Genomic DNA, 13,861 nt, shown 5'->3' with positions numbered 1-13,861 from the left:
AACAGTGCTGTCTCTTTCTCTGTCTATCCCATCAGTCCGTACAGAATGAGATAAAAAGGCCTTTTCTTATTCTGCCCCCTCACCCTGGAACAAGCTGCAGCAGGAACTGAAGCCTTCCAGCTAGATTACACAAGGGGATTTTACTCTGCTTATAACATATATTGAGATCATTTTTGTGGGGTCTGCTATTGTTCTTATATCATACTTTTAAATGTTAGAGTTGCATTTTTGTGTTTTTTGTATAAATGTCCAATTCTGTCCTGTTTTGTGTGTAACTTTATGTCGTATAACGTGTGTACTCCACAGGTCTCTCTTGAGAATCAGACCCTTCCTGATACTTTGGTAAGATTGTTTTAAAGACCAACTGATCATTAAAGAACATAATGAGCAGTTGAATTAGTTCATGTCCTACTTTAATGTTTTGGCAGGTTGAGATAATTTAATTTTTAATGATTTTTTAATACTACTGTAGTAGTTTAATCTGTAACTATGCATGTATATTTTTCCCTGAAATGTAAAAAGGAACTATCTTAAGCTTGCTGTAAAATAAAAATGAAATGTGGTGGAGTGGAAGCATAAAGTAGCGGAAATACTGAAGTAAAGTGAGCTTTGTCAAAATTGTAGTACAGTACATCAGTAGAGTTCCTAATTATTTCCCACCACTGGAGACTTATGAAATGGGGATATTAGACATTTAATCCACAATATTTTCAAGCAAATCACATGTTTTTTTATATGCAACACTGTCTAGTTAATCTGTTTAAAATATAAATGATGCCCAATTTAAATTCAGTCATCCAATATATGAAAATCTGCATGTTAATTTTGGAGAATTGTTGTTCTTCTGTCTTGTGTTTGTTTACACCTCAGTGCTAATCTAATAATGTTTTAATAAAGTAAAGCGTATGTATATTTTACTCAGCAGGAAAAGAGAGATAAGAAGTGCAGGAGACAGGATTTGAAATGGAATGAGTTATTTTTTTATTGACTGGCATCCAGATGTTATTCCAGCTCTCAATGTCTGTTTTCATGCTGCGGCTGAGGTGAGGTCAGCGTTGGCCGCTAATGCAGCCAAGAGACTTAAGAAAATGGTGAAAAAGGCAAGTGTAGAGAGAGAAAGAGAGAAGGAGACAGAGTGAGAGGAAGTATAAAGAAGGGGAAGAAAAACAGATAAACAAATGGAGTTAAATTATAATAATAAACACTGCACTTTAACATCTGCACGTCTCTCCTGGCAGCTCAGAGAGCGATTCGACAGAGTTACTGCTGTGAAGAAGTCACTACCATCAGCCACAGCTGGTTCACATTAACAACAGGCAGTTTGTCACCTTCAGCTGAATTCCAGCCTCACACACCATACTTTCTCCCTCCCTGTTTGAGTGTTTCGTTTCTTCTGTCTTTCTATAAACCACATGACGAGGAGTGTGTGCTTGCCGCTCACACTTTTGTTTCTCCAACACTGTCTCACTGTGGAGGAAAGCCAACATTACACATGCAGAGGCTGACGTAACACAATAATGCAACCAAAAATATTCCCTTTTAGTTACACAATACAGAGCAAGTCAGGGGCTGCATTTGTACAGTTTTATTTCTATGCAAATGTATCATTAGTGTTTTAGAACTTTTCATGTCATGTTTTCACTTTCAAGTGTTTTAAACAGAGTTTTAAATGCTCTTTTCATTAGAGCTCTTGTCCCTTTAGTGTCCCCAATGAGTCAGTGTCCAGAACATTTTGAGGAAGTGGTTTTGCCAGAAACAGGAAACCAAACACTGCAGTTTATGTACCAAGAAAAACTGAAATACTGAACAGATACGTGGAATAACCTCAGCGAAGAAGACTAGAAATAGCCAAAAGATCACGTCATGGAAGCTCAACAAGTTCGGCATCTTTCTTTCATGTCGACCATGTCATGGATATTTGTCTTTTTCTTCCTATCTGTATGCTCAGGAATGAACAAACCAAGTAAGTATCCAAACTATATTTTACACTGTACTTTGAGTGAAGGTGTTCAAATAGCTTCTTTTGTCTGACCAAAACCCAAAAAGATTTTGGAAAACATCCCTCACAAAATTTAATTTGTATTTTGTCTTGTTTTATCTTGTGTATATAGCTAATTCACTTAGTACTTAGTATACTTAATATAGCTTAGCTTAGCTTGTACCCTCACTGGACACTATTAGTTAGCAAAGTGTACCTAATAAAGTGGCACCTGGTGTGGTCTGCTGCTGTTGCCCATCAGAGTTGGTCTTCTGCATACCTTGGTTGTAACAAGTGGTTATTTGAGTTTCTGTTTAACCAGTCTGACCATTCTCCTCTGACCTGGCATCAACAAGGCATCAAGGCTTACTGGATACTTTCTTTTTTTCGGACCATTATCTGTAAACCCTAGAGATGGTTGTGTGTGAAAATCCCAATAGATCAGCAGTTTCTGAAATACTTAGACCAGCCCGTCTGGTGCCAACAACCATGCCACGTTCAGAGTCACTTAAATCATCTTCCTTCCCCATTCTGATGCTCGTTTTGAACTTCAGCAGGTCGTCTTCACCATGTCTACATGCCTAAATGGATCAAGTTGCTGCCATGTGATTGGCTGATAAGATTGCATTAACGAGCAATTGAACAGGTGTACCTAATAAAGTGGCCTGTGAGTGTATAAAAGAAAGAAAACAGTAAATCCACACATTTGAGAAGCATGAACAGGTTAAAAGTTCAGCCAAGTTTATGTAAATGCAATGCGAGGCAAATATTCACAATTGTTAATTTTGTCATTTTGTGCCTTAATCATGCAACCTGAGAATGTTTTTGCTTCATAATTAATCAATCCACTAATCATTATATCGCTAACATTATATTATGTCTCTTCACAGCGCTGAGCCTGCAGAGCACAGTCTTTGTGGCGTTCACAGGAGAAACGCTCACCATTGACTGTGAGTTGAAGATGCCAGCAAACCAAAGCAAAGACATGTTGACGTGTTCTGATCCTCTCAACAGAGAGATATACAGCTGTGAAATAGCAGAGACGAACCAGCCAAAAGTTGATAATCTGATATTGGAGCTGAAAAACCTGACCAGTTCAGGAGAATACAGTTGCCAATATAAAAAAGCCAAAGTGTTCTGGTTTCTTCGAGTGAGAAGTGAGTATGAAAGAAAGGGAAGGTAAATAAAAAGTTAAACTGAAATTGAATTTTAAGAAAGTCAAGAACTGGTAAACTGATTTAATATGTAAATAGCGCCCCTACTGGTGGCAGGAGATAACTATGTCCTCATACCTAAATGTAACGTGCAGTTTTCAACATGTTGGGAAACGGTCGCAGTTTGATTTGGGCCCCAAAACAACACTGTTAGGTTTAAGAGAATATCATGGTTTTGGTTAACATAAGATTATTTGTAACGTTACTTCACTTCCATTCCTCATCTTACGTCACATAGTTAAGTTACATTAATTATGTAAAGTTAAAATAAGTCAACACTGACTTTTAATTTCACAATGGACAACAGCGGTCTCACCAGTGATCCCTAATCTCCTCTCTATGTGGACTTTGTCTCTCTTTATACTACTTGCCTGACTTCCTCCTTTGCTTCCGTAAAGTATGGCCACTAGAGGTCGCCACCTAACAATAAACATCAATGTGGGTCGTAATAAGCTGCTTGTACAACCCATGAAGGTTTCTTTTTTCTTTTCGAGAAGGTGAGTCTCTTTAGGTCAAGTTTGCCTACATGCTAACTACTAGCTATAATGCCCACAAAGGCAATGTTGTCCGATTTGTTCATTTCCATTGAGTCTTCAATGTTTGAGTGGACTTGAGTTCAGTTCAACCAACTGATAGTTTCATCTGAAGGATATTTAGAGCCCCAAAAAGTTTAAAATAGTATGTATTTTACAGAAAAAGAGGGAAAATCCCATGTCAGAAGTCATTAGTGGTAGACCTAACGATGACAGTGGATTCAGTTTATGTCAATACATGCAAAAAAGTCCATCCTAAATATTTTCAGCTTGGGGATTTCTTACTCAACAGTCGCAGAATCTATCAGCCAGTTATGATGCGTTCCTGATATTGAATATTGGATGTCTTTTCCAGGTGAAGGCTACAAGGACCGCACGATGCTTGATTACAGTGAATTCATCATTGTGTCCGTCTTCACTGGTGTGCTGCTGATTTTCAGTGTTGTTGGCTCAGTGTGTGTCTTCAGAGGATGTGGGGTAAGAAATGACCTGGCAAACATTGAAAAAATAAAGGGTGTTGCAATGTTAGAATGTTGTTACTACAGGAAGTATTTTAGTGGAGTTTCTGAAGCTCCAGTAGTTTCAAATTATTTTTAGTTAATTGACACAAAGTTAAAGGGATTGTTCAGATTTATTGAAATGAAACCAGATTATAAGGTGCAAATAAATAATAGCAAGCATTCAATCAACTATTGAGTCCAATCACAAGACACAAAACTAGATAAAGAGCTGTTACATCACAAGAAAATCCCCATGTGCCTAATGTGTTTTTTGTTATTAGTGTTTCTCTTTATGCATTAATTAAATTATCATTTTTTTAGAGGGACTCCAACGCTGAATGTTGCAGCACCGGTGGAAAACGAAAGCAGAACAGAACAGTAAGCGAGGAGAGACAGAGGGAGGGAGACAACGTGGATGAAATAACAGCTCCGTCTACTTCTTTCTATGCTGTAAGCATCTTTCTACTGATCATTATACAGACACATTTCACTTGATTAACCTGTACCATATTATATTTTGACATCCATCTTCCCTGCATTCATCTGTTCATTTTTATATGTGTTGGAAACTGACATGATAAATTCTCTCAGAGTCTGGAGCCTCGGCCCAGGTCCATTTATGATGAGCTGGACTACTCAGCTACCAACAGAGAGCCAGTCCAAAGCAAAGCCAAACCCAAGAAAAAGGAACCAGAACAATCGGTGAGTGTGAACTCCAGGTGCTTTGTCACGTTTTCTGTTATGGGTGGAAAACAATAAAACATGCAGAAGGTGACCTGTCTTCTACTTCCTCACAGAGGACACAAACCACACAAGACCAGCAAGAAGGAGTGTTTGAGTCTGTCTACGAGAACTTCTGACTTATTCATCAGATTGTGATATTTATATTAGTGGCTGCAAAGATCTTGTTTTGCTCTGCTGTGTCGTTGTCACCTGTTACCAGAAAGTATTTCGAGTCTTTAAAGGTAAAATAAACAAAACCACTAATATGGTGCTAAATCAATTAGGATAGAATCTTGAATGTGACTTTGTTCCAGTAAAGACATGATTTTTATTCATTTGTATATTGCTTGTTTTAGTTTTGTTTGTTACTGCTCCTTTTCTAATCTAACCTGTTACATAACTTACTTGTGCAGGCCGTTATTTCTAGACAATATTGGACAGGTGAATGTGGGTAAGGTTTGATGGGAAATGAAGATGAATAGTGCAGTTGTGAGTTGCATCCACTATGTTTATAACAGTATGCTTTAAAACTGCCATGTGAAATCGTCATTGTCATCACTAAGTCAAAATCAATAAACATTTTTAAAGTAACAAAACCACAGTGTACAAATTCTCTCTCAAATACAAAAGTATTATCAGCCAAAGTGTTTCCCTCTGAAATTATAAATAAATCTGCTATCTGTGTCAGTATGATTTCTATATTTCTAGAGCAGGGATGGGCAACTGGAGGCCTGGGAGCCATACGGCTTGCACCATCACTTAAAGTAGCCCTCAGTACAACTACATGTATTTGAGCATGAAATCTTAAAAGTGCTGTGTAAAAATGCACAAAATTACTTCTTGCAATGAATGTTGGTTTGCTGTTCTTGCACTGAAAAAAAAAGAAATCACAGTAAGTGGTTATTTTTTTATTTGCTTCAAACCTTTTGCATTCCTATTTATACTGTTAAACATGCTTTTGAGCATGGAATATGTTAAGTTACTGCACTGCAAACATTTTTAAAATTGCAGTTTCATCAAATCTGTTTAAGTGCACGGTCCTATATGTGGCCCTCTGGTAGTGTCGATGAAAAATTGTGGCCCCCTCCAGCATTTAAGTTGCCCATCCCTGTTCTAGAATATATTATGTCCTTATTTGGGCATTTCCTCTTTGATCCACCTGACCAATGACAGCACTTCTGTCAGTTGGACTTCCTGGTGCGGTTTGTTGTGTGTTTCTGCATTGATCATGGCTGCTGAGGGAGATTTTCTGGCGAGATACCGTGCCGTGTCAAATAAACTGAAAAAGTAAGGCGTCGAGTTACGTTAGTCCTAATAGCAACATGACTGCATATCAAGATTAGCGTAACGTTACTTGGCAATAATGCTACAGATACGTAATGCAGCTAGTGCTAAGAAGCTACTGTGAGATTAAGCTAACAGCTAGCCCGTCAGTGTCACATGACAGTATTTACCTTTTTGTGCATGTAATGCAGTTTAGAATGCAAACGTAGTTTTGGTATATTTTATAGGTTATATTAATTTTCATAAAAAAGCAGTAGTTTATGTGTTGTGTCGGTATTCGACGTCTAACGGTTTAGTTCGCTTCAGTTAACGTTAGCTCATCCATTCTCTGTTTAGCACCTGAACAGTTAACTGAAGTGTATTTACTGTAGCTTGATTATTGATTAATTGTGATATTATAGGAAATTGAAAGGCATATGTTTCCTTGTCGCAGACGTTTTCTACGGAAGCCCAATGTAGCCGAGGCAAGTGAGCAGTTTGGTGAGTACCTGCCGGTCTCTGATAACCGTTGTAACATAAGATAATATAAGATACACTTTATTGTCCTTGGAAGGAAATTTGTCTTGGACTCAAATGCTGCTTTACAGTAATAACAGTACAGGTACAGACAATACATACATATCGTCACACTATTAAAATAATCGCCTATGTCATTTTTTGTCAAAATTGTTTGTTTTTTTGCCTAAATCATCTCCTCATCACGCCGGCCACCTATGGTAAAATCGCCTACATCCTCAGTTGATCAGATCATGTGATTTTACCCCTTTAAGATCATTACATCTTACACTTTACTCTAAGGTGTCTACATAAGAGTGACATGAGTGTGTCATAAACATGACATGGGATGTGTCATGAACATTAATGACACTTTGAAGTAACATTAATGCTCATGATACTTGTCATGTCATGTTTCTGACAGGCTTGTGTGACTCTTATGTAGACACCTTCAAAATAAAGTGTTACCATATCTTGCTTAAGTCACAAAGCCATGTTCAAAAATTTCAAAAGTCATTTATTTCTCTTAAGTTACATAATTTACACAGTGTTATTACTATGCCAATACCCATCCTTTGTTACATCCCTTTTGAGTGAAATGATCAGTAAATGTCATATGTTACACTTTTGGTGAAGTTTTTGTGTTTCCTGCAAAACTTGAAAATATTAGTTAGGTGATTATTTTAACAGGGTGATGATATAGGCCACATATAACATACACAGTATACAAGAAACAGTGCAATGCACACATACACACATAACGCTAAACCGTTGGAAGATTGCAGTATTTATTCAGTATACAAGACATGAAACCCATTCCAGCTTTTCTTCTTGTTATCCTCTATGTGGTATCACATGTTTTTTCCTGGTGTCACCTGTGTTTCAGGTCAGTTAGCCAAGGAGCTGAAGCAGCAGGACTGCCTGCAGTATGCTGCCTTCTGTAACCTGGCCATGGCTCGGTGTGTTCATACACTCACATACTAAACATATATACACAACAATTCTTCGATTAATCGAACAATAATCGATTATTAAATTAATTAAATAATTAATAAATATTTTTTTAAATACAATAACTCCAAATTCTCTGATTTCAGCTTCTTCAATGTGAATATTTCTGGTTTCTTTGTTCCTTTATCACAGTAAACTGAATATCTCTTTGGTTTAAGGACAAAACAAGAGATTTGAGGTCGTCATCTTGTGGTTTGGGAAACACTGATATTTTTCAACATTTTATTGACCAAACAACAAATCAATTAATCGTTTAAATAATCAACAGATTAATCGATAATGAAAATAATCGTTAGTTGCATCCCTAATTTAAACACTAATGTCTTTTGCAGCAGGTTGACCTGAACCACCTCAGTGGCTTTACACGCTACAGGGAATAACAGTGATATTTCAGGCAATAGCCTGCTTAGGGGGTGGGCAAATCAATAATTACGATTAATTATACATTTTACCGTGATTACGATTAATGAATTATTTTTGTTGAATGAACCTTGAATTTTTTTGCCCTCATAGTTTACTAACGTGGCCTCTATTGTAAATATGCTCAACTATTAAAGCTGGGATATTTTTTCTCATGAAAGATTGCAAATAATTGTCTATTTTATCTATTTTGTAATTATTTATTAGCCTCCAACTGCTTGGTGCAGCTGCCCCCCTGCTTTAACATCTCTCCATTTCGCTCTTCATGTGTCTGTATTTTGGGCCTGTGTGTGTGTAATGTGTTATAACAGAATGGGGATTAATAAAGTTTGTCTCAGTGCCAACTGAGAGCCGGTCCTTATCACCCAACCTCATTAATGTTCTTGTGACCCTCAGTCCCTCAAGCCCAGCTCCTAATTTTGTGTAAAGCTTTCCCAGAAGAGTGGAGGCTGTTAAAGCAACTTATTAAAGATTATTCTGATTTATTGAAGTGGAGCTGTATGAGCTACTTATCCATAGTCAGTGTATTACCTGCAGTAGATTGTAGCTGGCACACTCCCTGTGTGGAGAAGAGGGCAGGAGGACTGGTTTTTACATGCTGCTGCTGATGGGGGCAGCAGTAAAATGGGTTTTAGCCACCTAAAAATATCAATATCAGTTCAAGTGTATGCTATATTGAGAATATTTTCACTGCTTGACTGCGCCATCAGATAGCCCTTACACAGGGGAAACTGAAGCAGTTATTTATGCTCTTGTCAAAGCCACCAGACCTTGGTTTGGTTGTTTGTTATTATGTGACTTTGGTGTGTTAGGTTAGTTCACCAAAGTCACAAAATGATACAAGCAGCGGTAGACCAGCAATGTCAGTATTCTACATGGTAAAATTACTGTTTTGGTCAATTGGAGTCTGGTGGATTTGAATAGAGCATAGATGTTATTCACCTCCTATACAATAAACCACCACAGGGAGAAAGAGATGTTGGTAATTGGCCCTGAGGAAGTCTGCATTATTCATAGTGATGACATGTTTACTGTTAATGTGTCCAATGGTGCATCTGTTGTTGATACATATCCTGGATGTCTTGGCTGCAGGTGTGAGCAGACTCTCTTTAATGCTCCTGGAGAGGCTCTGGCGTTAACGGATGCGGCCCGCCTCTTTCTCTCCTCTGAGAAGGAGAACAGGGCGCTGCAGGCCCCGGGCTTTGATGAGCACCTTCAGGCTGCACTCAACTGCTACAGTTTTGCCATCAAGGTACATTATGATTCCTACTGTTTGTTTTTAGTCCGTGAAATAAAGGTTGTGCTCTGAAAATACCTGGGAAATGAAAGTGGTACATACTATATTTGAAGAAAAAAAACAACAGATATATCAATGTAGTATTTGTTGTATGTCATTTTTGTTGAATATTTATACTGAGTAAGGGTTTGCAGAATTGATAATGAAGTGAACATTCCAGTATTGTTTCCACATTTCTTTTGAAACTGTAAGATAATGCTGATGTAAATGGTTTACAGGTGCACATTGAGATGAACCAGCCAGTAATGGCAGCCAGCCTGTGTCTAGAACTTGGCAACGCGCTCAAGGTAAAACTTTGGATGGGAGCTTTAAGCTGTCGTAAAAACAATAACTTATCTTGATTTGTTTGATTTGAACTTGATAGAGTTTTATTCAAAAGACATGGTAATCTCAACTCCTTCTCTGGTTTCAACAGGAGATGAACAGACCAGGAGAGGCTATCGTTCATTACCAGAGGGCTGCAGAGTTGCAGACACAGACGCCAATAGAAGCTCTGCTGTCAATGGGAGAAATGGCTACGTGTAAAATTCTCACCCGTGAGTTCGATACATTTGTTACACCTGATGTGTAGCTGATATGCGTTTCATGTGTATTTGACTTGATTTTATTGCAGATTTAAGCTTGCATGTCTCTTGCAGGTGATTACGACGGTGCTTTGTCAGTGTTCACAGAGATGCAGCTGATATGCCAGGAGAGAGGCCTGCAGCTACCGGGCATCAGCACCCCCGTTGGTGAGGACTTGCATTCATCTACAGGCTGTAGCTGCTAAAAATACTTGTGCATATGAATGGATCCCCAGCGAGACAATTTTCTAAGAGTTTGAATGCAATATGCCAAAACCAAAAATGTGGGGTTGAGAACATTTTGAATACTGAGATCAAACAAAAGAAACAAGGATCAATGTTTCAATTCTGCCATAAGATGAGATAAGATTAGCCTTCATTGTCTCCCCTAGAAGAGATTTGTCTTGGACATTTGAGAGAACAAGTGACGAAGCAGCACACAACCTCCCCATACAAGCGCAATATATTCCTATACATGTACAATCAAACTACAGTTAATATTCAGTAACGCACACAGATCTATAAACATGCATATTGCCCTACACCAGTGCACCCCGTCCCCCAACTAATACATGAACAAACCTACTCCAAGTTAATACCGAAGTACTTGTATATTCTTACATTCTAACTGTTTACCTGTTGACTATAACTGGGCTGTGGTCACCAACAGACCAGGGATGGAAAACTATTTCTTTAGTTTGTCTTCAGTTTTTTAAATGTTTAACATCTTCTGTATCTTAATTTTCCTGAAAAAAAGGTGCGTTTCTGGACATCGTGGCAAAATGTGAGATCTCCAGAGTACTACTGCTGATGTTGTTAGAGGTAAGCATGACAACTTTATATACAAAGCCAAGAAATTGCATGAAACCACATATATCTCATATCTGTGTAACTGAAGTGAACAATACCTCAGTAATTGAAAGTCATTTTTTTAGAATGTATGAATCAAACCAGTTCTGATTTTTTCACTTCACTTAGATAAAGCTACATCTTTACATTTTAACAGGGTAGGCAACTACATAGGTAGTTGTGATAACACACTATGTACTTAGTGCACAGGTATTTTTTTAATCAATTGAACAGAAAAACCTTTAGAAAACACCATGAAAATGAATCAGGCTCAACAAACATCTACAGCAGGTTCTAAAAGCAGAAATAAATAAATGCAATGTTATTTTGCAATAGAATTGATATCATAATTGCACCAGTATAAATATAATTATTGCTCTAGAGCAGGGGTAGGCAACCTGTGGCTCTTGAGGACATCTGCAGTGGTTCCCTGTGGTTGTGACAAAAACATTATCCGAAATGAAATGTTAATTTTCATTTATCATTGGTGTAGGCCCAAAGAAATCTGTTTTCTTCATTTGTAAAATGTGTACCTTATATACACAATTTAAAAAATATTGTTTTTAAAAAAAATTTTTAGTCAACTGTGCATCATAGTTTACGAAAAAGTCTATGGTCCGGCTCCTTAACCTCTACACTTTTAGTTTCCCTAGCTAGGCTAGCTTTTGATTAATAATCAGTGTCCAGCCTCTCATTTGCCTGGTGTCCTTGCTGCATTCTGACAAAATCGTAATAATAAATGCTCATTATGACATATTAGTAATATTGGTTTGTTTTTAGACTTGGTATGCTGTTTTATCTATTGTAAGGCTCAACATAAAGTTTGCGGCTCCATTCCAACATTTTTTCTCTTTATTTGGCCAACAATGGCTCTTTTGTTAGACCCCTGCTCTAGAGTAACTGTAACTACTGGAATCAAGTGTGGTACAGGTGCAAGGAAAGAAACCTGCAGATACACAGCAACATGAACACCTGCCAACACTTCAGGGTGAACTGCTAGAAAGCACACCAGTTACATTTTAAGCATTAAAAGAAAGAAACACCTCCCACATAAACAGTGCAACAAAAATAATGCATTATTGATGCCAAGAGTATTGATTTATATCAAAATATTGATTATTTATCCCACAACTGTACATTACTTACTGCTCCAGTAGTACTTTAATGGTTGAACGTTGCTGTTTTTCTGTGCAGCCTCCTCCTCAGAAGCTGTTACCAGAACATGCACAGACACTGGAGAGATACGCATGGGAGTCTTTTGACCCTCACAGCCAAGGTAACTGCACTTTGATATTTATCCGTTCTCTATGAATCATATATGTTGTCTCTTCACTGGGAATACAAATCAAGAATCCTATGGTTGACATTTATTTGGTGTAAACATGGTGATTGTCCTCTCCTTCAGTGACCTTCCTGCCTGAGAATGTTTTCCTGCTCCTGCAGTCCGTCGTGGTGAGTTTCATCATCCACATACTTGTACGGTTCACAGGATTTCCTGATCCTTCCTGCCTCGTACTGGAAAAAATGTCTTCACGGCCTTCACATGACGCACTGGAGTTTGTCTTACTTTGACAGTGGAACGATTCTTTTTCTATTTGCAGCATTTTCAGTCGTGCCAGTTTTTGGAAACCTTTCACCTGTCTTTTTATATGAGCCAATCATTGTTCTGGATTGATTCATGATTTAAGTAAAAGAATAAAGCAGCTTGTTCTAGGTAAAACTGACTATCTGTAGTATTAAAAGAGTTATAAATAAACATTAACAAAACTCTGAGAATTTCAAGGTCATCTGAACCTGCAGTTATGCTTTTATTTGTGCTGTGTATCTAACGGCAAATCTGTTTTGCAGATGGCGTGTCAGGAGAAAGACACAGAGTCCCTCAAGTCTCTTCAGACTGAGCTATGGTGAGCATTCAAAAATGTGAATTTCCATCATGTGATGGGCTCGGTGATGCATTTTTATTGCTTCTCAATCTTAATTTTCCATATTGATCATGTGTTGTTTTTCTCCCCTCAGGCCGTTTCTGACTGCAGAGCAGAATCATCTTCTCCACCTGGTGGTTCAGGAGCGCATCGTGCCGTCTGGACAAGGCATTTAGTTCAGTTTTTACTCACTTCCTCTGGGAACGATACTTTATATAATGGAACATTCCTGTTTCTGACTGGGTCTGTTGTAAGGCCTGAAGACGTGTTGTTTCGATGTTTTAACTTGCACTCAGAGAAATGTTTGCAGTACAAAACTTTGCCCTTATTTAAGCACACACACACACACACACATTTGTGAAAACCCTATAGCATTTTCTGTGTTGTCCTTTTTTGTTAGGATGCTAATTTAAGATTAACTTTACATTAATTTCTGTTAGAACTGCAATGATTAGGCGACCAAGGTGTTAGTCAATCAACAGAAAAAGAATCGCTAACTATTTTTTACTATAGATTAACCATGAAGTAATTTTTCATGCAAATGGCGATTTGCTGCTTTTCTGTTTTATGTCATATTAACCTGAAAACCTTTGGGTTTTGGACTGATAAAAGACCAGGTGACTAATTGAGGAAAACAATTGGAAGATGAATCCATTATTAAAACATTTACATATTAAAATACTAATTAGTTTTAGCCATTATTTAATAGAATCATGTGTGTTCTTGAGTTAAAGCTATAGGACCAATTAATACACATTTATTATGCAACAGTGACTTTTGTTGCATTCACAGCAGTTTGATGGATGAAGCATGACAGCTTTGTGTAATAATTGGTTTTATTAATAAATGATATGGCTTAAATTCCAATGTAATTACAAACAAAAACCTTCTATTGCATAGCTTTGAATTATGGTGAAATGAAACACCATTGTCCTCCATCCCTGGTTCACTATATGTTCACTTGTACAAATCGCATGTACTTTTCTTTTGATAGCAGCCAACTACAGACACAAAATCAAACATGGCTAAAAAACAAACACTCAATACAAAATGTTACAAAAATATAATGGTT

At 37.6% G+C, this 13,861-nt stretch overlaps 2 protein-coding genes across 2 annotated transcripts; both read left to right on the top strand.

Annotated features, from left to right (window-relative positions):
* The first annotated feature begins 1,620 nt into the window (after positions 1-1,620).
* si:ch211-243a20.4 (uncharacterized) lies at positions 1,621-5,516 on the top strand. The gene is made up of 6 exons (XM_059332287.1): positions 1,621-1,963; positions 2,869-3,135; positions 4,081-4,202; positions 4,547-4,675; positions 4,817-4,927; positions 5,023-5,516. Exons 1-6 carry the CDS (start codon positions 1,864-1,866, stop codon positions 5,083-5,085), a joined length of 792 nt encoding a protein of 263 aa, XP_059188270.1. The 5' UTR covers positions 1,621-1,863; the 3' UTR covers positions 5,086-5,516.
* Positions 5,517-6,084: 568 nt separating this feature from the next.
* Positions 6,085-13,809, top strand: f8a (coagulation factor VIII associated). Its single transcript, XM_059338844.1, has 12 exons — positions 6,085-6,235; positions 6,666-6,712; positions 7,614-7,686; positions 9,251-9,410; positions 9,674-9,742; positions 9,871-9,991; positions 10,094-10,186; positions 10,776-10,840; positions 12,062-12,143; positions 12,273-12,319; positions 12,716-12,771; positions 12,884-13,809. Exons 1-12 carry the CDS (start codon positions 6,177-6,179, stop codon positions 12,963-12,965), a joined length of 954 nt encoding a protein of 317 aa, XP_059194827.1. The 5' UTR covers positions 6,085-6,176; the 3' UTR covers positions 12,966-13,809.
* Positions 13,810-13,861: the final 52 nt, after the last annotated feature.

The sequence above is a fragment of the Centropristis striata genome, chromosome 1, assembly GCF_030273125.1.
Source record: "Centropristis striata isolate RG_2023a ecotype Rhode Island chromosome 1, C.striata_1.0, whole genome shotgun sequence".
Lineage (NCBI taxonomy): Eukaryota > Metazoa > Chordata > Actinopteri > Perciformes > Serranidae > Centropristis > Centropristis striata.
Note: the sequence above shows the minus strand (reverse complement) of the source record. Positions and strands in the feature narration are given on the sequence as shown.